At 45.5% G+C, this 23,872-nt stretch overlaps 1 protein-coding gene across 1 annotated transcript in view; it reads left to right on the top strand.

Moving 5' to 3' along the window:
• The window catches only part of ANO2 (anoctamin 2), a 184,157-nt gene that overhangs the window by 117,246 nt on the left and 43,039 nt on the right, over positions 1–23,872 (top strand). The window contains exons 15-16 of the mRNA XM_070946746.1: positions 15,664–15,738; positions 22,018–22,219. Coding sequence (XP_070802847.1) covers positions 15,664–15,738; positions 22,018–22,219 — 277 coding nt within the window. The remainder of the gene's footprint in view (positions 1–15,663; positions 15,739–22,017; positions 22,220–23,872) is intronic.

Below are 23,872 nucleotides of genomic sequence, written 5' to 3'. Positions count from 1 at the left end.
ATGTCTCCGTGGTCATGTGGCCAGCATGACTAAACACCAAAGGTGCACGGAACGCTGTTACCTTCCCACCAAAGTGGTCCCTATTTTTCTACTTGCATTTTTTACGTGCTTTCGAACTGCTAGGTTGGCAGAAGCTGAGACAAGTAACGGGAGCTCACCCCATTATGCAGCACTAGGGATTCGAACTGCTGAACTGTCGTCCTTTCGATCAACAAGCTCAGCATCTTAGCCACTGAGCCACCGCATCCTACTTTCTACTTTCCATTATTGTTATTTGGTGTGGGAAGGGGTGGGAAAAACTGGAATTTTTCCAGCTTTCAGGAAATGTTTCAGATTTCCTGAAAATCCCCAGTAAATCCTTTACTGTCAGGTGCAAACAACCAGATCCAGACAGGTAGAATTCCAACTAACTGCAAGTGGTCCTCAACTTACAACAGTTCATTGACTGACCGCTCGAAGTGACTTATGACCATTTTTCATACTTACCACGGTTGCAGCATCCCTCCCCAAAGTCACATGGTCAAGCTTTGAAGGTTTGGCAACTGGCATGTATTTATGACGGTTGCAATGTCCCGGGGTATGTATGTGTGTGATGTGATCCCATTTTGCAACCTTCCAACAAGGAAAGTCAATGTAGAAGCCAGATTCACTTAACAACTCTGTGACTAATTTAACAATTGCAGTGTTAAATTAGATATAATTTATAATTTCTATAATTAAATATAGAAGGAGCAGCCCAGCTTAACAACTGTGAGAAGAATGGGCAAAACTCACTTAACAAATGTCTCACTTAGCAATGGAAATGTTGGGCTCAATTTTGGTCCTCAGTTGAGATGTAAGTCTGCTCATATGAGGATAGGATAGGATAGGATAGGATAGGATAGGATAGGATAGAATAGAATAGAATAGAATAGAATAGAATAGAATAGAATAGAATAGAATAGAATAGAATAGAATAGAATAGAATAGAATAGAGGAGTGGAGTAGGATAGGATAGGATAGGATAGGATAGAATAGAATAGAATAGAATAGAATAGAATAGAATAGAATAGAATAGAATAGAATAGAATAGAATAGAATAGAATAGAGGAGTGGAGTAGGATAGGATAGGATAGGATAGGATAGGATAGGATAGGATAGGATAGGATAGGACAGGACAGGACAGGACAGGACAGGACAGGACAGGACAGGACAGGACAGAGGAGAGGAGTGGAGTGGAGTAGGATAGGATAGGATAGGATAGGACAGGACAGGACAGGACAGGACAGGACAGGACAGAATAGAGGAGAGGAGAGGAGTGGTGGAGTAGGATAGGATAGGATAGGATAGGACAGGACAGGACAGGACAGGACAGCACAGAGGAGAGGAGTGGAGTAGGATAGGATAGGATAGGATAGGATAGGACAGGACAGGACAGGACAGGACAGGACAGGACAGGACAGCACAGAGGAGAGGAGTGGAGTAGGATAGGATAGGATAGGATAGGATAGGATAGGATAGGATAGGATAGGATAGGATAGGATAGGACAGGACAGGACAGGACAGAACAGAACAGAACAGAACAGAACAGAACAGAACAGAATAGAATAGAATAGAATAGAATAGTTGGAAGGGAACTTCTTCTAGCCTAACCAACTGCTTAGGCAGGATACCATTTCAGATAAATGGTTATCCAATCTCTTCTTAAAAACTTCCAGTGTTGGACCATTTACAGTAGTGGCCAAAATTGTGGGAACCTTTCAGGAAAAGTGTATTTTTGAGGTTTGATGGCTAATAACCCCACTTTTTCTTGGTGTTTCAAGATAATCCTATTCCACTGCTGGAATGGCCTGGGAATAGCCCAGACCTTCACCCAATTGAAAATCTAGGGAGCCGACTAAAGAAACTTGTTAGTCAGAAGCGACCCAGCAATAAAACACAATTAATAGAAGCCCTCATTCAATCTTGGTTTCACATTAGAACAGCTGCAGAATTAAAAGACTTGGTTCCCTCCATGGGAAGACGTTGTAAGGCCGTCATTCATGCTAAAGGTTACCCAACTAAGCATTCACTGACAGGGTGATAATTTTTGTAGATCTCATTTTTTCTATGGTGATAATTTTTGTAGATCTCATTTTTTCTACGTGTTTCATTTTTCTTCTTTATACTGTAACTGCTATTCTAATAGCAAATCCTTCATCAAAGTTACTGCATTACATTCTTGATTAAATTATCTTTCCATCGATATATAATTTTATGGTACTACTCCAAAAAAAAAAATGTGGTGTTATTCGCTAATTTTAGAAAATACACTTTTCCCAAAAGGTTTCCACAATGTTGGCCACTACTGTATATATTTGTAGCTGTTCCTGCGATGGGGGAGATAAGATTCTGATCCTCTTTTGTTTTTTTCTATCTTGATAGATTAATGAATTCCAGTTTGTTACCGGGGCCAATCCTGGTTTTTTTTTTCCTTGCCCTTCGGTGGCATTAAACCAGAATCTGTAAGGGCTGTTGCAAACCAGGAGCTTATTTTAACGTATTTTTAACGTATGGCTACCTTGCTTCTTCCTCCAATCCTCCAAGGTTTCAGGACATGGAGGCAGGGATGGGCTTCAAAAATTTTAGCAACGGGTTCTCTTCCCCGTTGCTGGGTGGGCGTGGCCATGGTGGGCGTGGCCTAGTCGGCCTCCTGCACCATGGCGGGAGGGCATTTTTGCCCTCCCCGGGCTCTGGAGGCTTTTCTTGAGCCTCCGGGAGGGCAAAAACGGCCTCCCCAGGCTCCGGAGGCCCCCTGGAGGTTGGAAATGGGCCCATTTCGCCCTCCCGAAGCCTCCACGCGTACTCTGCACTTACCTGCATTCAAAATGGGCCGTGTGGGGACTCCTGGGAGGGGACGGGTGGACGGGGCCAGCCAGGAGTGGGATTTGGGGGGGTTCTCCAAACTGCACAGAATCTTAGCTAGATCTTCTCCCGAACCCCCAGCAGCCCACCCCTGCACGGAGGGACTAATTTTATTATCAGCTTCACTCAAAAATTCCTTGTATTTATGCCTGAAGGGGAATCTCCCAGCCTTATGCGGGGAGATCTATTATTTTTTTTCCCGGTTGAACTTTGTACTTCTTTGCCCTCTCGTGAATGAAATTCAGTCACCTCGGGCGGCAAAGTGAAACAAAACGAAAGTTCCTTGTCCAAGGTTTTATTAGTTTATCAAAATATAAAATACAGCAATACAAAGAAGAATGAAGATAATGGGAAAATCAGGGAGGAAAAGGGGGAAAGGAAAAAAGAAAGGATTGACTTCCTTCAAAATGTTTTTATTTTTATTAAATATAGAAAGAGCAAAAATTTCAATGTCTGTATAAACAGTGTGCTGTCTGGGTACGGTTAATTTGAGCAATTATCATCATCATCATAGTATTCATAATATTAGTAATAATCATACAATAGCAGTAATGCCTCATCATAACATTAACAATAAACATATAATGATCGTAGTGTTTAATTATACATTTGGTAAACCACTTTTACAAAATTAGTCATTCTCTTGTATTTTTTTTAAAAAAACTAACTTCTGTTTTTACTTGTTGACCATATTAAGAAATATTCAGTGTCTTCCTTGTCTTTGATTATAAGTGTTAGTGTCAGCACTTCAAGCTGCATTTACTCTAGTGCTGACATAAGAAGGAGAAGCGGAGGTGTCTGGAAAGGGATGTTTGACTTTTCACCTACTTATTTTCCCTGGAGATAATATCCCCTAGGAGATGGGATGGGAGGGGGGAAATTCCTTTGAGCTGGAGCAGTAGATTAGGGGTAGAATGACTTGGAAGATGGCCAATGAGTGCAGGGGAGTGGGGAACGGAAAGGGAGGGTTTTGGGTCTGGAAGTCAGTGTTGGCTTCGATGGAGCCGGATTTAGAATGTCGTGCTTAATAAATAGGAGTTTTTCTTCAAAGATTTTGTTTGAAATGCAATTTATTTGAGACGACCTCGAAACCTGACAGTTAGTCTATTCATTCCTGCACATTCTAGTATTTTTTTTAATTACTTTTTATTATGTTATTATGTTATTATTTTTTTATTAGGACTGACTTCTGATTCTTTTCAGTGCAGTAGAATAAGATTACAAAATAAAACCTCAGCTTTTTATTTTTACATGATGATATAGAGGTAGTCCTCGACTTACAACCGTTCATTTAATGACCATTCAAAGTTGCAGCGGCACTGAAAAAAAGGGACTTTTTCACACTTACGACCATTGTGGCATCCCCATGGTCACGTGATCAAAATTCATTTGCTTAGCAACTGACTCACATTTGTGACGGTTGCAGTGTTCCGAGGTCACGTGACCCCCTTTTGTGACTTTCTGACAAGCCAAGCCCAGGGGGAAGGCAGATTCACTTAACAACTGTCTTACTAACTTAACAACTGCAGTGACTCGCTTAACGACTACGACAAGGGAAGTCGTAAAATGGGGCAAAGCAAATGTCTCGCTTAGCAACAGAAATTTGGGGCTCAACTGTGTTCGTAAATCAAGGACTACCATACCTGTACTAGCCATTTCTGCAACAACAAACCTACCTCATCAGCAAAACTCAAAATCAAAGTTTCATTTTTTCCCCCACCTCGAGCACAAAGTCCAAAAGTGGTTTCCAAGTAGAAACAAAATTAATTGTGGTTCTTTTCTTTAATCAAAGCAGCCGAAGTAGCCATCTCTGCCAAATCCATCAACTTTTGCAGCCATTTGTCCATGGTGGGAATCAAATTATCCTTCCACAAAAACAAAAAGGGCCAAACCATTTCCATTTCCAGACATATACCATATTTTTCGGAGTATAAGACGCACCTTTTCTCCCTCCTAAAAGTGGGCTGAAATTTAGATGCATCTTATAGACCGAATACGGGCATCCCTCAGCGCATCACATTTTCACCCTCCCTGGCCCCCAGAAGCACTCTGCAGTCCTTGGCATGGCCCATTTTTGCCAAAAATGGGCCCGTTTTTGGACTCCCAAACCCTCTGTGTATCGTATTTTCACCTTGCAGAAGCACTCTGCAGGCCAAAAACGGGCCTGTTTTTGCCGAAAATGGGCCATGTGGAGCACTGCAGAGTGTTTCTGGGAGCCTGGGGGGGGGCAAAAACGCGACGTGAGGAGGGCTTGGGAGCCCAAAAACGGGCCTGTTTTTGGCAAAAACCATGCAGAGCACTGCAGGGTCCTTCTGGGGGCCTGGGAGAGCGAAAATCTGACATGCGGAGGCCAAAAACTATTTTTTTCTTGTTTTCCTCCTGTAAATTTAGGTGCGTCTTATAGTCCGGTGCGTCTTATAGTCCGCAAAATATGGGGTAACTCAATCTCCTTATGGCTACCTTTAGAACAAGTAGCTGAATATCAAGAAATGGAGTTCTGTTCAATTCAGACAATGCTCTATTTCTCTAGAAAATTGTTGCAAGAGGCTTGCAGCAAGGTCTCAATATAAAAGATGAAATTCGGCGAGGGGCAAAATCTCGCAGACCCGTGTTCCTTCTTCGATCGGCATTTCGACGACATTAAATCTTCCCCTCTCCGCCGAGCATTAAAGGGAGGGCGTATTGTACCATTAATGAAAGCCTTATTAAAATATAGCTGCAGATGTGCTTTTATTCTTGATGACATCATCATTCCAGAGTGCTCCTTTTTTTTTTTTTTTTTTTTTGAAGAGCAATTTGTGGATAAAATATTGCTGGGTGCTTAAGATCCTCGGCAGAGGTTCCTCCAGAGGTTAATGGTTCCTCTTGGCTATGTCTTATGTAACTCCTAATGACATAGGAAATTGAAAGGAGGCATTTAAAATCAAAGCTGTTAACCCAGGGCTCCCGTTACGTAGACAAGATTGAGTGCTGTGGTTAGAGGAAATTGAATGCCTGCAATTCAGGGAGAAAAAAATGACATTGCTTCAACGTGTCATACAAGGTGCCCTGATAGGACTTTTACAGTCACTGGTGTGCTGTGTGAATTCACCTCCTGGTGGGCTGTTTCAGAATATATGGAGAATTCCCTTTCATCCGATAACATGTAGGCCTGCTCCATGACAAATCTTGTAGAGGTGTCCATCCAGTGGTGGGATTCAACTGGTTCAGGCCGGTTTGGGAGAACCGGTAGTTAAATTGCTGGCTGGTTCCGCCCCTCCCCGCCCCACCCCTTCCAGGAGTCCCCACGCGCCCCATTTTGACTTCCAGGTAAGTACAGGGAGGCCTCCTAGGCCCAAAATGGGGCACAGGGGGGCTGGTGCACCCCTCCTGCAGCCCGTTTTCACTCCCAGGAGGCTGCAGGGAGGCCTACTAGGCAGAGGTGGGTTCTACTTACCTGTACTACTGGTTTGCAATGGGGCCGCGCGCGCGCACTTCTGCACATGCACAGAAGCTTCTTGATGATGTCGGGGTTGGTGGGTGGAGCCTCCCGCCAGTTTTACTACCGGTTCTATAGAACTGGTCCGAACCGGGGGGCAACCCACCACTGCTACTAGGCCCAAAATGGGGTGCAGGGGGCAGCACGTCCCCCCTGCAGCCCGGTTTCTCCCAGGGGGGTGCAGGAGGCTGAGTGCTGCTTGTCACAGCCCCTGGCCATGCCCACCCAGCCGGTCATTAGGGCAAAGAACCGGTTGTTAAGGTATTTAAATCCCACCACTGTGTCCATCAGACTTGTATCACAATCCTCGTCACAAGATAACAGAGTATAATTTTTGAACAGAACGTCAAGGTTGCTGAAGAGGATAATTGGTCTCAATTAGCTCCTTATTCTAACAGAATAACAGAGTTGTGAGGGATCTTGGAGGTCTTCTAGTCCAGTCCCTGCTCAAGCAGGAGACTATGCCCTACCAGACAAGTGTCTGTTGAGTGTCTTTATAAAAGCCTCCAGCGATGGAGCACCCACAATTTCTGAAGGCAAGCTCTTCCACCGGTTAATTCTTCACGCTAATAGTTGCGCCCATACTTGGACCGAGATGCCCTACACACAGTCACTCATGCTCTAGTCACCTCCCGGATCGACTACTGCAATGCTCTCTACCTGGGGCTGCCCGTGAAGACCACCCAGAGGCTTCAGCTGGTACAGAATGCGGCCGCGCGGGTTGTTGCGGGAGGGACCTGATATTCCCATATTACACCACTCCTGCGCGGCTTGCATTGGTTGCCGGTTGCCCTCCGGGTGAGATTCAAGGTGCTGGTGTTAACCTATAAAGCCCTTCATGGCTTAGGCCCAGGCTACTTATTGGACCACCTGCAATCAGCGTCAACTTCCCATCGCCTGGTGCGCTCTCACAGAGAGGGCCTACTCAGGGTGCGGTCAGCTAGACAATGTCAGCTGGCGACCCCCAGCGGTAGAGCCTTCTCTGTCAGCGCCCCCGCCCTTTGGAATCAACTTCCCTTGGGGCTCTGGTTGGCCCCTGACCTTCGCACCTTCCGCTGCGAATTGAAAACCTGGCTATTTATGTCCCCCGGTCTGGACTGATGGGGTAGTATATTTTAAATTTTTAAAAAATACTTTTTTTTAAATTTTTTGTGTATATTTTTTGTTTTTAACAGTCGCTTAGTCGATTGTCGTTGTGAGCTGCCCTGAGTCCTTCGAGATAGGGCGGCATACAAATTTTATAAAATAAATAAATAAAATAAATAAATAAATAGTAAATTTCTCCTTAGTTCTAGGTTGGTTCTCTCCTTGACGAATTTCTATCCGTTGCTTCTTGTCCTGTCTTCTGGTGCTTTGGAGAATAGGTTGACCCCCTCTTCTTTGTGGCAGCCTCTCAAATGTTGACTAGCCATACTCAATTCCTGCCATTCCATTCTTTACTGTATATGTCTTAGCCTCCAGTCCCCTAATCATCTTCGTTGTTCTTCTCTGCACTCTTGGTGAATCCTATGCATTCACATAAGACGTATTGCTTTTAATATTATTGCTCCATCACTGGAGGTTTTCAAGAAGAGATCGGACAGCCATTTTTCCAGAATGGTAGAAGATCTCCTGCTCAAGCAAGAGATTGGACCAGAAGACCTCCAAGGTCCCTCCCAACTCTATTATCCTATGTTCTAATTGAGATCTCCTCCTAGAAATTGAAATCTTTCTCCTTTCTGGTTGTTCAAGACACTGCACCTGAAACAGCCCGCTTTCCTAAGTCTTGGGACCACTGATGTCCACTGATTCTTCTGTCCTCTGTCTTGGCCCACATCGATTTCACCAGCAGTTCTAGGGAACCAGCGCCAACTTTTCTGATTCCAATGAAAAGAATAACAACAGCACTTAGACTTATAGTATATACCGCTTCATAGTGCTTTACAACACTCTCTAAGTGGTTTCCCCCTGTCCTTACCACTTTCTATAGAGGAACAATCGAGAGCATCCTGTCATATTGCATTACAGTCTGGTTTGGAAGCATTACTGTTTCGGACAGGAAGGCAGTGCAGAGAGTGGTGAGGACAGCAAAAAAGATTATTGGCAATTCGCTCTCTTCTATCCAGGACATAGCATATAAGGGTTGCTTGAGCAAGGACCACAGGATTATCTGGGACGCTACACGTCCTCTTCATGACCTGTTTTCCTTGTTACCTTCTGGGAGGGGGCTTCGTGGTATCCGAAGCAGAACATCCAGATTCAGCCACAGTTTTGTTCCATACAGCATCAACCTTGTGAACTCCCAAGCTTCCTCTTTCCGCCATGTATTCAAGATGGGCAGGGATAAATATATGTATTTATATGTTAGGGTATAGGTATACACACATGTAGGGACACAGTGGCTCAGTGGCTAAGACGCTGAGCTTGTCAATCGAAAGGTCGGCAATTCAGCAGTTTGAATCCCTAGTGCCGCGTAACGGGGTGAGCTCCCGTTATTTGTCCCAGCTTCTGCCAACCTAGCAGTTCGAAAGCACGTATAAAATGCAAGTAGAAAAATAGGGATCACCTTTGGTGGGAAGGGAACAGCGTTCCGTGCGCCTTTGGCGTTTAGTCATGCCGGCCAAATGACCATGGAGACGTCTTCGGGCAGCGCTGACTCTTCGGCTTTGAAACGGAGATGAGCACCACCCTCTAGAGTCAGGAACGACTAGCACATATGTGTGAGGGGAACCTTTACCTTTACCTTTATACACATATGCATGTATATAGCCTGTGTATACGTGTGTCATGTATGTGTACACTTTTGAGAAGCAGGCGACAGAATTTCATTTTTAATGTGTGCCAATGTGCTCACAGGGAAAAAAAAGTGTCCGTAAAGGTTATCTACAATGTCAGCATCATTGCCCCCCGATAATCAGGGTCTTCAATTTACTGACCTGGGAAGGACGGAAGACTGAGTCAACCTTGAGCTCCGTCAGGATTGAACTCCAGGTTGCCGGCAGAGTGAGCCTGCAATACTGCCTTCTAACCACTGTGTCACCAGAATTGAAGGTCTTCCATATATTGATGGCATGGCACTCAGAACAATCATGTCAACTCCTCTTCCCATCTGATTCTACAGCAAGGCCTTTGTCATAAGCTCCAGCCAGCAGGCATGGAAAATCCCCAAACCATTCAACTACCCCTCCTGGAGTTCTGGAAAATTCTCCTTGAGTTCTTGAACTCTGGTAGCAGAAGGGCAGGCCCTGGTCTCCTGTTTCTGGTTCCTTCCTTCCTTCCTTCCTTCCTTCCTTCCTTCCTTCCTTCCTTCCTTCCTTCCTTCCTTCCTTCCTCTACTTCCTTCCTTCCTTCCTTCCTTCCTTCCTTCCTTCCTTCCTTCCTTTCCTTCCTTCCTTTCCTTCCTTCCTTCCTTTCCTTCCTTCCTTCCTTCCTTCCTTCCTTCTTTTCTTCCTTTCCTTCCTTCCTTCCTTCCTTCCTTTCCTTCCTTCCTTCCTTCCTTCCTTCCTTCCTTCCTTCCTTTCCTTCCTTCCTTTCCTTCCTTTCCTTCCTTCCTTCCTTCCTTCCTTCCTTCCTTCCTTTCCTTCCTTCCTTTCCTTCCTTCCTTCCTTCCTTCCTTCCTTCCTTCCTTTCCTTCCTTCCTTTCCTTCCTTCCTTCCTTCCTTCCTTCCTTCCTTCCTTTCCTTCCTTCCTTCCTTCCTTCCTTCCTTTCCTTCCTTCCTTCCTTCCTTCCTTTCCTTCCTTCCTTTCCTTCCTTCCTTCCTTTCCTTCCTTCCTTCCTTCCTTTCCTTCCTTCCTTTCCTTCCTTCCTTCCTTTCCTTCCTTCCTTCCTTCCTTCCTTCCTTTCCTTCCTTCCTTCCTTCCTTCCTTCCTTCCTTTCCTTCCTTCCTTCCTTCCTTCCTTCCTTCCTTCCTTCCTTCCTTTCCTTCCTTCCTTCCTTCCTTCCTTCCTTCCTTCCTTCCTTCCTTTCCTTCCTTCCTTCCTTCCTTCCTTTCCTTCCTTCCTTCCTTCCTTCCTTCCTTCCTTCCTTCCTTTCCTTCCTTCCTTCCTTCCTTCCTTCCTTCCTTTCCTTCCTTCCTTCCTTCCTTCCTTTCCTTCCTTCCTTCCTTCCTTCCTTCCTTTCCTTCCTTCCTTCCTTCCTTCCTTCCCTTCCTTCCTTCCTTCCTTCCTTCCTTCCTTCCTTCCTTCCTTCTTTCTTTCTTTCTTTCTTTCTTTTTCTTTTTGCATTCCTCTAGTAATTTCTCATTAGCAAAGAACACCTGGAGGGGGGTGAGGTCCCTGATATAGCAGGAGAACAAGTCCTTTCCCAGGCCTGAGGCTACCCATCGGCTCTGATGGGAATTCCTGCTGGCAGAAAACGGAATGTCCTGACTGCAAGAAATAGAGTGGCAGAAATTAGTTTCCCAGAATGAAACGGAGAGGCCAATTCCCATGAAATAATAACTTTTCACCGTCTTCCTGGGAACTGCTCTGACCAGGGACCCTGAAGGAAGGAGAGGGACATGAAACCCCCTCGACCAATCGAAGGCTATTTATACTGTAGAATAGAGTTGGAAGGGACCTTGGAAGTCTTCTAGTCCAACCCCCTACTTAGGCAGGAAACCCTACACCACTTCAGACAAATTGTTGTCCAGTCTCTTCTAAAAAAACTTCCAGTGTTGGAGCATTCACAACTTCTGGAGGCAAGTTCTTCCACTGATTCATTGTTCTCACTGTCAGGAAATTCCTCCTTAGTTCTAAGTTGCTTCTCTCCTAAATTAATTTCCATCTGTTGCTTTTTGTCCTGGAGAATAGCTGGACTCCCTCTTCTTTGTGGCAGCCCCTGAGATATTAGAAGACTGCTATCATGTCTCCCCTAGTCCTTCCATTCATTAAGCTAGACATACCCAGTTCCTGCAATCGTTCTTCATATGTTTTAGCCTCCAGTCCCCTAATCATCTTTGTTGCTCTTCTCTGCACTCTTTCTAGAGTCTCCACATCTTTTTTACATTGTGTCGACCAAAACTGGATGCAGAATTCAAAATGTGGTCTGTAGAGTTTCTCAGTCATCCATGTCATGGTTGTCCCAAAGGTGCTTTTTCAGGAGGCAATGGAACTTTCTTGCTTTTTCTTTTGAAGACGTTTTGCTTCTCATCCAAGAAGCTACTTCAGCTCTGACAGGATAGTGGGGAATGGAAGGATTTATATTCCTTGCAGAAAGCTGGTCATTTGCATCCTTTTAGAGGGTCATTGAAGCACTGGGAGATTTATCTGTGTCCTCAGGGTCACCTGAGTTAGTGCTCCTGGTTCCTTTAGTTTGCAGTTTTTCCTCTGGAAATCCATTGCTACTACCACACCTATACAATTTGGGATGAACACCCTTTGAATGGTGTGGGAGTACAAACAGGTTAAGAGCCACAATGGCACAGTCTTTAGAATGCAGTACTGCAGGCTACTTCCGCTGACTGCCAGCTGCCAGCAGTTTGGCAGTTCGAATCTCACCAGCTCAAGGTTGACTCAGCTTCCATCCTTCCGAGGTGGGTAAAATGAGGAACCCAGATTGTTTGGGGGCAATAGGCTGACTCTGTAAACTGCTTAGGGAGGGCTGTAAAGCACTGTGAAGCAGTATATAAGTCTAAGTGCTATTGCTATCTCTGCCATGGTGGCACAGTGGTTAGAATGCAGTATTACAGGCTGACTCTGCCCACAACCTGGAGTTCGATCCTGATCAGCTCAAGGTTGACTCAGCCTTCCATCCTTCCGAGGTCGGTAAAATGAGGACCCAGATTGTTGGGGGCAATAGGCAGACTCTGTAAACCGCTTAGAGAGGGCTGAAAAGCACTGTGAAGCGGTATATAAGTCTAAGTGCTATTGCTATTGCTATTAAGGCACCAAGACTAGGACCAGACTGAAAACAAAGTTCCTGTCAAATAAAGCCACTTCAGGGTTGAGTGCAATGACATATCTCCAAACCATCCCAATTAAATTGGAGGCCCCGAGCTGCTTTGTAGTTGCCTGGATTAATTATTAAAGAATCCAAATCCAGGGAAATTTCTACTAGGGCAAGGCAGCGTAATTTGAACTTCATCCTCCAGGCGTCTCCGCGGGGAATAGAGCATTCCGAGACTGAGTGGAATCCCGAATCCTGTTCCAGCCTTCAACGCTCAGTGCCACTCCGAATCTCCTCCTTTCCAAAATTTAGAACAAATCGTTCATTTTCTTAGACAAACAAATAACGTGCTCCTTCTTGGGTTTTCCAGAATTTGATCGAGTTCATCTGTGACGAGCAAAATGTTATGAAATAATAAGTGTTCAAGAACAACACATATTTTCCTCATAGCAATAATGAGGAGGATGCACATTTTAGGAAAATTAATTTAAAGGTTTCCAGATGCCCTATTTGTTCAGTTAATTAGACACCGGTGAAACTAGATTAGTACGGTGGTCCCTTCGGCAGGCGGAGGCCATTGGCATTTTCAAGCAAGCTTTGAGAGGAACATGGCGTGGGCCAGGCGTGAAATCTACTCACCTTCCCTACCAGTTTGGAAGTGCACATGCCGCGTGCGTGTGCTCGCTCCACTCACTCATGCATGTCACATGCACGCACGGACCCTCTGTGCATGGGCAAACCCTTCTGTGCATGCGCAGAGGGTAAAAAACAGGTTACTTCCTGGTTAAAACCAGGAAGTAACAATAACCAGGTGGATGGGTGGAGCCTCGTGCTGCCATCGCTACCGGTTCTCCGAACCACACGCCGCCATCACTACCAGTTCGGCTAAACCGGGACGAACCAGTAGCATTTCACCCCTGGCTTGGGCCTAATGTAGAAGTCTGCTTCTCAATGCTCAGGAAAGTTATTGTGTAAAAATGGGGTGAGGTTAGGGGAGGGGAGCAGGGCCTGGAGGTGGGGTGAGATTAGGGGAGGGGAAGGTCCCCAATCATATCCAGCCCACAGTGGCAATTACTGCTATTGCCTTTTCAGTGGTCCTTCTAGAAGATGATGTTCAGAAATTTGAGTTCCTCCTACCGGAGCTGATAATGAATATTGTAGTGTCTTCTTTAACAATGTGGGAATCCATAAATACGAACTCTGTGTTCATGGCTCCCATGCATTACTCTAAATCCATGCTTTCTCAACCTTGGCAACTTAAAGAGGTGTGGAGTTTGTCCCATTACCGTAACGGTGGTCTGCATGTAATGTTGAGATAAAAAGAATGTAGAGAGAAGCATGTATATTTATTTATTTTATTTTATTTTTATTTTTATTAAATTTCTATACCGCCCTTCTCCCGAAGGACTCAGGGCGGTGAACAGCCAGAAGATAAAACACAGGAATACAAAATTTAAAATAAATTAAAACGAATTAAATAATTTAGGCTGAATTTTAAAATACCCCATAATTAAACAGATTAAAATTTATGTTTAAAATTTAAATTTAAAAGAGGAGATGATTTAGGCCAAGCCAGCTTGATGAAATAAAAATGTTTTAAGCGCGCGACGGAAGGTGCGAAGATCCGGGATCCTCCGTATCTCCGGGGGGAGCTCGTTCCATATTGAACACAGTGAGCTCTTCTGAGCCCATTGAGATGTGCTGGCACAATGGTTAAAATGTGGTACTACAGGCTATGTCAGCTCACTGCCAGAAGTTCAATTCTGACCAGCTCAAGGTTGACTCAGCCTCCCAACCTTCTGAGATCAGTAAAATGAGGAGCCAGATTGTTGGAGGGCAATAGGCTGACTCTGTAAACTGCTTAGAGAGGGCTGTAAAGCACTGTGAAGTTGTATACAAGGGCTATTTGTATTGCTATTCTGCCAACTGTAGATCAAAGCATCAGTCTTCAAACACAGTATTGATGACCATGTCATCAAATGTCATCAAAGCAAGAGCCTGGATAGCTTTGCAGACAAGGCACTGTAATTTAACACCAGCTGTTGCAATTAAAGTAAGTTCGAATCTCGCCAGGCTCAAGGTTGACTCAGCCTTCCATCCTTTCTAAGGTAGGTAAATTGAGGACCCAGTTTGTGGGGGCAATAAGCTGACTTTGTATAAAATATACAAAAGTATGAAGGCTATTGCTTAACGCACTGTAAGCCGCCCTGAGTCTCCGGAAAAGGGTGGCATATAAATCAAATTTAAAAAAAAATAAATCAAAGCACCTTTTCTTTTAATGTGTTTTGGGGCAGGACTTCATTCCCCTCTCCTGCTGGCTACTATCCAGAAATTTTGGATATGATTAAGCCCAGGGGTGGGTTCTACTTACCGTTACTACCGTTTTGCAACGGAAGCATGTGTGTGTATGCACAAAAGCTTCTGCACATGCGCAGATCATCTATGATGATGTCCGGGCTGGTGGGCGGAGCCTCCTGCCACTTTTACTACCGGTTCGCAAGAACCGGACTGAACCGGGAGCAATCCACCACTGATTAAGCCTCACAATTAAGCAAAGGCAAGATCTTGTAAGAATAGATTTATTGTCTCGTGATGTATCCACATTCTGCCATCAATTTCTTTCTGAAGGAGAATGTTTCCCTCCATAATAGATTCCACCATGGCAGAGACAGTATACCCTTTGCTGTTTGTTTGTTTTTTATTTTATTTTAAAGTGTTCTATGGGAAACCTATGACCCAAACAGCTTGACTTCTGGATTACAATCTATGGATTATCGATAGCAAATGGAGTTTGGGAGATTCCTGTAATGATAGAAATGCCCCCAAATAACTTTTGGCTCATGCTGCTTTGGGCTGAATTACTGCTGTCTTGTTTAAAAACGCTGAATTATTACCAACAGAAGAAATTATTCGTAGCTCAGAGTTGAACTGCGGGGTTCTTGGGGCTTCTGATCTTGGTGGCTTTCTTGCAGATGTTTCATTACCACTGAGGTAACAACATCAGCGCTAAAAGGAAGTGGGATTTGCTCTTATTTTTACACACTAGTGGCTTGCCCTGTCATTTTTGCTGGGAGTGTTCTTGGCGGTTCCTTGATTAATTATTTTTGAAGTATAATGTTTCATCACACCGTCAGCCAGATGTTCAGACTGGATTTGGCATTTTTGTCCACCTATTGAGTTCTTCCTGGGATAGACAGATGTGGATGTTTGATGGTATTACGGATATCGCCATAGGATGTAAGCTGTTCCAAGCAAAGCTGCCTTCTGCAATTGACTGATGGTGAATGTGTCAATACCGATGGTGTCCAAGTTGGGATTGTTCCCAAGGCGCCTATTACTATTGGTCCTGCCTTTGCTTTCTTATCATTATTATATTATTGATTATTACCTGTCTTTTTGCTTATTTAGCAGAGTATACTTTTGCAGCTTTCATTTTCAACCTTCTGTCTTGTTCCAGGAGGAAGAGGAAAAACTCACCTGGAGAGACCGCACACCTGGCTACCTGGTGAACTGTGCTTCCATCTTGTTCATGGTAACTCTCCCCGTCTTCTTTTCCTTGAGGTTTATAGAAAACTTGCATGGACACCTTCAAGTTTCCTTCAACAGTCCTTTCCCGCATAAATCTTCTACCTGAAGCACCCCTGTCACGGAGATAGATTACTTTGGCATTCCTTCCAGCCCCTATCAGCTAAATCCAAAGTATGACTTAATCTCTGGTGCAGAATTTGACATCTGATCGATAAAATTTGCTTGATAGATTGAAGTATTTGGAATGGGCCAGCAGTGACCATATTAAGTTCTTCGCGTCTGCTGGTGATAATGGCTTCCTGGGTGTCTTAGATGAAATACTTCCTGGCAGCCTATCCCCATGGATGTTGGTGGGGGCGGGGTGGGGCGGGGAGAGAATAAAGGAGGAGGCATGTCATGGGAACTATGAGATCATTACACAATGGACATGAATTTTGTGCAATGGCTTCCTTGTATATAGCGGGCCATTGTGGCGGCTTTTGTGGTCACCACAGGGGTGGGTTCTAAATTTTTTTTACTACCGGTTCTGTGGGCGTGGATTATTTTGTGGGTGTGGCTTGGAGGTCATGTGATTGGTGGGCGTGGCTAGCTGGTCAGAGTCATTTCTGGAAGGTCCTCGCACTTACAACCCGACTCATTTGTTTGCTTTTAACACTGATCAGCTGTAGGGCGGCCCTTTGAAGCCCCGCGGCAAGAGTTTAAACAGTTTTTTTCCCTCTAGTCATCAGCTGGGACTCAGGAGGCAGCAATAGATTGGGGGTGGGACCAAATAAAAGGTAAGAATAACGTGGGTGGGGGGGTGGGAGGGTGGGGGGGGGGAGAACCGGTTCGGTGACGTCATATTGTCACCGCTACCGGCTCGGCCGAACCGGACCGAACCGGGAGGAACCCACCACTGGGTCACCATACTACGAAAAAGATGTTGAGACTTTGGAAAAAAAGTTCAGAGAAGAGCAACTAAGCTGATCAAAGGCCTGGAGATTAGAACATATGGAGAACGGCTGCAGGTTTTGGGGTTTGGCCAGTCTAAAGAAAAGAAGAATTAGGGGTGACATGATTATCAGTATTCCAGTATTGGAGGGGCTGCCACAAAGAAGAGGAGGGTCAAGTTATTCTACAAAGCACCGGAAGGGAGGGCAAGAAACAATCGTTGGAAACCAACATAAGAGAGAAGGAACCTGGAATTAAGGAGAAGCTTCTTAACAGTGAGGACAATTAACCAGTGGAATGTCTTGCCTTCAGAAGTTGTGGGTGCTTCATCACTGGAGGTTTTTTAAGAAGAGACTAGACAGTCCCTTGTCTGAAATAGTATAGGTTCTAGAAGATCTCTAAGGTCCTTTCCAGCTTCTGTTCTGTTCTGTTCTGTTCTGTTCTGTTCTACCATATATTACACCCTTCAAGGGTGCCTGTCAGCATCCTTTCCTGCAAAGTGGGCAGCAATCAAGGCTGGCAAACTGGACCAGAGTTTGCCAGCAAAGAATAGAGGATCTTCCCCTCAGTTATGCAGAATTGACCTTCGCAAAGCATCGGAGATAACTTGTCTCCTCCTAAGTTTAATGTAGACTTTTGATTGAATGATTGATTGATTGACTGACTGACTGACTGACTGATTGATTGAACGGTTGAATTTATGTGACCTCCCGTCTCGGATACAGGACTCTTGGTGGCTGACAATGATTGAAAACAAGATAGAAACATTATAACAAATAAATAACACGCACAGTAGCCAAGATAAAAGACCAACCAACACAGCAATTAACACAACCGGGATACGTACTCAGCCTGGAGCCCGAGGCTCAATAACAAAACAAGACATGATAGCAGTCTTCCAATATTTGATGGGCTGCCACAAAAAAGAGGGAGGCAAGGTATTCTTCAAAGCACCTGAAGGCAGGACGAGAAGCAATGGGTGGAAGTTAATCAACTTCCTAGAAATCAGGAGAAATTTCCTGACAGTGAGAAAAAATATCATATTTTTTGGTGTATAAGACGTACTTTTCCCCCAAAAAAATGTGGGTAGAAATGTGTGTGCATCTTATACAGCAAGTGTTGCTGAAGCCCCGCCCACCTCCACCCTTTGACCTCTGCCTCCCAGCAATTTACCTCCTTGCAGCAAACAGCAAACAGCCTGGTCAGCTTCAGCACAGCCTGATTTAGCACAAGCAGCTGATTGGCAGTTGGATTGGCCTCCCGGAATACCGTCTATCAGCTGTTCCAGGCTGAGGGATCGCCACCGCCCGTCGCTGCCGCCCATCGTTGCTGTCGTCTATCGCCGCCTCTCACACCCCATTTTCGCCCTCCATGCACCCCATTTTTGGTCCGTTCCAGGTGTGGGGATAGGCAGCAGTGATCCCCGCCTCCTGAAACAGGCCAAAAACGGGATGTGCGGAGGCCGAAAATGAGGTGCACGGAGTCCAAAAATGGGGCACGCGGAGGCTGAAAATGGGGTGCGCAGAGGCAGCAATAGGTGGCAGCAACGATGGGCGGCGACGGCAGGGATGAGCAGTGGCAATCCCCACAGCCTGGAACAGCTGATAGGCGGTATTCCGGGAGGCCAATCCAATCACCAATCAGCCACTTGTGCTAAATCAGGCTGTGCCGAAGCTGACCAAGCTGTTTGCTGTTTGCCGTGTGAGGCCCTCATGAGCTCCGTTTTTGGCTGCAATGGCCTCCTGCAACCCTCAGCCAGCCAAAACGGAGCTTGAGAGGGCCATGTGAGGCCCTCATGAGCTCCGTTTTTTACTGCAATGGCCTCCTGCAACCCTCTGCCAGCCAAAACGGAGCTTGGGAGGGCCATGTGAGGCCCTCATGAGCTCCGTTTTTTACTGCAATGGCCTCCTGCAACCTTCTGCCAGCCAAAATGGAGCTCAGGAGGACCATGCGAGGCCCTCATGAGCTCCGTTTTTGGCTGAGTGGCCTCCTACAACCCTCTACCAGCAAAAGCGGAGCTCGGGAGAGCTGTGCGAGGCCCTCACAAGCTCCGTTTTTGGCTGCAATGGCCTGCTGAAACCCTCTGCCAGTGACAACAGGAGAGCCGCGTGAGGTTCCAGTCCTTTGCTGTTTCCATGGTGGCCCTGTGGGCCAGAACTAAGCACCCCACGGGCTGGATCCAGCCCACGGGCCTTGAGTTCGAGACCCCTGCTCTAACAGAAGAGCTTTTCTCTGCAAGTCAAGTCCATTGTCTTTTCCAAGCTGGTTTCAACACTCAGTCACTCCTTTTCCCCCCCCCCCTCTTGGCAAGCTTGCATGCACACACTGCCTCTTTAAAAGTATCTTTTTAAAAATTTCACTTCACCTTAACCTGAGTTTGCAATGACTGAGTATAAAAAGGATGGACGTCCCACCCTGAAAGTCACACAAGTGATTAGTTTTAAGCAGGGCTTTTTTTAAAAAAAATAAAATGCTCCAGATTTATTTATCTTGTGTCACCTCATCAGCTGTGTTGAAGAAACAGGAGGAGGTTTGCTGAAGTTATGGGAGCCTTTACCTTTTGACCAATAGAGGAACGAGGGCCATAAATTATATTCTCACACAAAATGTCCCAGTGTGAATGTAAACAGTTCCCTCCTGCTTCTGCTTCGGCCCAATTATTATGGCAAGACTAAGAGGGTAGGTTTCTGGCTGATGGATTATATTACCGTTAATCCAAAGAAAACAATCTGTTCTTTTCATTTTCAGCGTTTGAATAAATACCTTTTAATCACCTGGACAGCCATTAGTAGCCTCAAGAGTGTGCATGGTAAAAGCCACAGCCTCCTGAACAAACCTTAACCAGCCAGTGTGGTTCTCTCGGCAATAGAAAGCAAGAAGATCCTCTAGGCTAGTGGGTGGGATCCAGTGGTGGGATTCAAATAATTTGACAACCGGTTCTCTGCTCTAATGATTTCTTCCAACAACCAGGTCACCAAACTGCTCAGAAAGTTAACAGCCAGTTCTGTTCTGCCCCAGCTACAGATCCCAAAGAACACAGCACACACAAAGTTTGTACAAAACTTAATTTACTAAAATAACTCAGTCTTTTTCAAAACAAAGGCTGTTGATAAGCTTTCTTAACAGCCTACAAGAAACCAGAGATAAAGTAATCACAATCTTACAAAGGTTGGCAGAAAGCCCAGAAGCAATTTGCAGAGAATCCAGACGCGAAGGAGAGTGAACTAAAGTTGTTCCCTACAACTTGCTTCAGTTGGCGTTCCTCCTTAAATAGACTAAGGGAGTGGCCAATTAGCCCCAAGCCTTACTCTCGAGGAACCTCCTCCTGAAGAGCCACTCCTGCCTTTTGGCAGCTCTGCGCATCCATGCATTGAGAAGAGGCTCCTCCTCTTCTTCCTCTTCAGTTATGGGAGCTTCTGGAGGTTCTGAAGGCCCTGGCTGAATCCCTGCCTCTGGCACCACATCTTCTCCCGCCTCCTCATTGTCTGACTTGAGTGCCAGCTGCACAGGCTGCTGGCGCAACACCACACCAGCCTCCTAACTGTCAGAATCAGCTACAATCCGCACAGGCCGCTGACGGGCCACAACAGGTTCTCCCAAAGTGGTGCGAACTGGCTGAATCCCACCATTGGTGGGTTCCTAATTTTGTTGTGGTTATTATTGCTGCTAATTTGTGAGATGCTCCGTCCATCTAAACAGGTTGTACCGAAGTTAGATTGTGCCTTTGTATTCCCTACTGAGACATGGAGCATTTTCTCCATGGTGGATGGAACTGGATGGTACTGGATCTTCTGCTTTTATTTGGCGAGTTGCTTCTTTGCTCTGCCCGTGTATCATCTTCATTTAACGACCCCGTAATCCCTTGCGGGGTGGAGTCTGGGTAGCTGAATGGACCTAGTAGAGTGTTTAAATGGCCGGATGGCCGGATGCCCTTCCTGTCACCAATGCGGAGTTTTGTTCAGCAGATATATTTTCATTGTGCCCAGAGAGAGAGATATCTGCCTCTACCTAGGATCAAACTCACAGCCTCCTGATTGTGAGGCGAGAGCTCCACCTCTAGGCCACTGCACCACTTCGCTCTGCCCCAGTACTGGGTTTCAAATCCCGGCACGTGAAGAGTGAGTGAAGAGCTACGCCCTATGAATATTATGGTAGCAAGCAGAAAATTGTAATTAGCTAGCTAATAAAGAGATACCTTTCTGTAGTCTACCTACGAGGCACCCTAACACTAGCAAGAGCATTTCCTATCACTGAAGAATTGATCATAGAATATTCCAGGAATAATGTTTTTCCTCTTTTTTTTAACCCCATCCTTATTCAAGGTTGACTCAGCCTTCCATCCTTCTGAGGTAGGTAAATTGAGGACCCGGATTGTGGGGGCAATAAGCTGACTTTGTAGAAACACTGCTTATGGGGGGCCAAAAGCCCTAATAAGTAGGTATATACAAAAGAATGAAGGCTATTGCTATAAGTGCATTGTAAGCCGCCCTGAGTCTTCGGAGGAGGGCGGCATATAAATTGAACGAATCAATCAATCAATCAATCAATCAATCAATCAATCAATCAATCAATAATTCAACCACTTGAGTTCCATAAGAACATCTATACTAGGGATCTGCAACCTTAAACACTCAAAGAGCCATTTGGACCCGTTTCCCACAGAAAAGAAAACACCGGGAGCCACAAAACCTGTGTGGGCGTGGCCAACTCATCATCACTCACTCCCACCAAGTCACATAACCCTTCCCCACAGCCACACCTACCCAGGTTTTGTATTACGATGCGGAACATTGGTCACTCAGGAAGATGCGCAACTTTCTCTCCACCCCAAGACACTGGCCTGGCCTGGCTGCAGCTGATACTCCGCATTGTAATGTGCTCTAGGAGGAGCAGGGGATGCCGTCTCCCCCATTGTGAACTGCGTTAAATTTAAGTGTGCTGTGCAAGGCACTGCAAGAGCAGCGAGCAGGCCATGGATGCGGCGAGAGCACCGGCGTCAGCTGCAGCTGGGACAGGCCAGTGTCTCGGGGCAGAGAGAAAGTAATGCGTCTTCCTGAGTGACCGAGGTGCGTGCAGCACCAACAAGGGCCAGAAGAAGAGGCAAGTACAGGGCTGTTTCACTCCCGCTTTGGAATATGAAGTGATTCTCCATCCACCACCATCACCCTTACCTTCTCAGTCAAGGAGTGATTGGGAGGGGAGGGCAAGGGGCCAGGCCAGCCAGTTGTGGGATCCAGTTCGGCAGGGAGCGACAGCAAAGGACCCAAAGAGCCACATGCGGCTCCAGAGCTGCTGGTTGCCGACACCCGATCTATACATATATCATTCTATTAATATTTTCTTTCCTTTCCAGATTTCACTGACTTTTTCCATAGTCTTTGGTGTGATCGCATACCGGATAACCTTAGCGGCCGCACTCTCCATGAGCACCAATGGGTCATCCAAGTCCAACAAGAGAGTCACAGTGACAGCGACAGCAGTCATCATAAACCTCGTGGTGATTCTAATCCTGGATGAGATTTATGGAGTTGTTGCCAAAAAATTGACCGAAATGGGTAATCTCACTTTTGTTTTCTGGAGATAAGCAAGTTATCATAAGCAAGTTATTCCCGACTTGACTACTGCAATGCTCTCTACATGGGGCTCCCCTTGAAGTGCACCCGGAAGCTCCAACTGGTCCAGAATGTGGCCGCACGAGTAATTATGGGAGCAATATAGCGCTCACATGTAACACTTCTTCTACACAAGCTGCACTGGCTTCCGGTGGCCTTCCAAGTGTGCTTCAAGGTGTTGGTTCTTACCTTTAAAGTGCTCCATGGCTTAGGACCTGAGTACTTACGAGACCACCTGCTGCAACCGATAACCTCCCACCAACCAATATGCTCTCACAGAGTAGGCCTACTCATAGTACCATCATTAAAACAATGTCGTCTAGTAGTTCCAAGGGAGAGAGCCTTCTCTGTGGGGGCACCTACTCTTTGGAACAAAATACCCCCTGGAATACGAATAATCCGAGATCTTCGCACTTTCCAACGTGCCCTGAAGACCTTTCTGTTTCAACAAGCAGGGCTAGCATAAACATCTAAATTCTATGCCAAGGTCTTAGCAGATACACCAAGTTGACTCAATTTATTATTTACTGTTTATATATATAAAAAAAATTATATGTAAATGAAATCTTATTCTGTTCACCGCCCTGAGTCTTTCAGGAGAAGGGCGGTATAGAAATTCAATAAATAATCATAATCATAATCATAATCATAAGTAAACATTTTTCTTCCAGGATTTTCTTTTTCACTTGATCTTATTGGTGCACCCATGTGCACTTACTAAGTTCTTGAGTATCTATGGAGATTCTCAGTCATCCAGATCATGAATGTCCCAAAGGTGCTTTTTTCGAGAGGCAACTGGACTTTCTGGTTTTTCTTTGAAGATGTTTCGCTTCTCATCCAGGAAGCTTCTCCATTTCTGAGCTGAAGAAGCTTCTTGGATGAGCAGCGAAACAAAGCACCTTTGGGACAACTAAGTTCTTGAGGTTCCTCAGATTTTCTTGACTTAATTTGTGAGCTGCCTAGCCACAAAAGCAACCCAATGCTTTGTGGTTTGAACATCACTGATGGTGGATTGCCAGCTCCTCCTTTCCATTCAACCATTAGATATGGTATTTGGGGAAGGGGGGAATCTTCTCCATTTCTGCACTTATTCATAGCTGGGGGGTTATCTTAGAAGCAACCACAGGATTCCCCTTTGGACCGGTAGGTTCTCAGTGTGCAGAAAAAGTCTTGTGGAGGCAGAAAGTGTGACAGCCTTTCACTATACATACTGTAGGAAGAATGATGGTGCTCTCTTTCATGGAAACCGAGTGTCAGGTTTCGATGTCATCTCAAATAAATTGCACTCCCAAACAATTAATCTTTGCTGAAATATTCCATTTATTGAGTACGACAGATCTGGTCCCGACTTCGTCGTAGCCGATACTAACCTTCTGACCCCCAAACCCTTCCCTTTCCGTTCCCCAATTCTCATCTTCTCATTGGCCATCTTCCAAGTCAGTCTCCCCAGCTTCTGACCTTACCCCACAGGAATGTTCCCCCCTCCCATCCCATCTCCTAGGGGATATTATCTACAGAGAAAATAAGTAGGTGAAAAGTCAAGCCTCGTCTTTTTATGGCAGCATCAGAATGCTGACACCGAGATACTTGGGCAAC

The sequence above is a fragment of the Pituophis catenifer genome, unplaced genomic scaffold (genome assembly GCF_029215685.1).
Source record: "Pituophis catenifer annectens isolate HBS135680 unplaced genomic scaffold, rPitCat1.0.hap2 SCAF_7, whole genome shotgun sequence".
Classification (NCBI taxonomy): domain Eukaryota; kingdom Metazoa; phylum Chordata; class Lepidosauria; order Squamata; family Colubridae; genus Pituophis; species Pituophis catenifer.
This window is presented reverse-complemented; position numbering and strand designations above follow the sequence as displayed.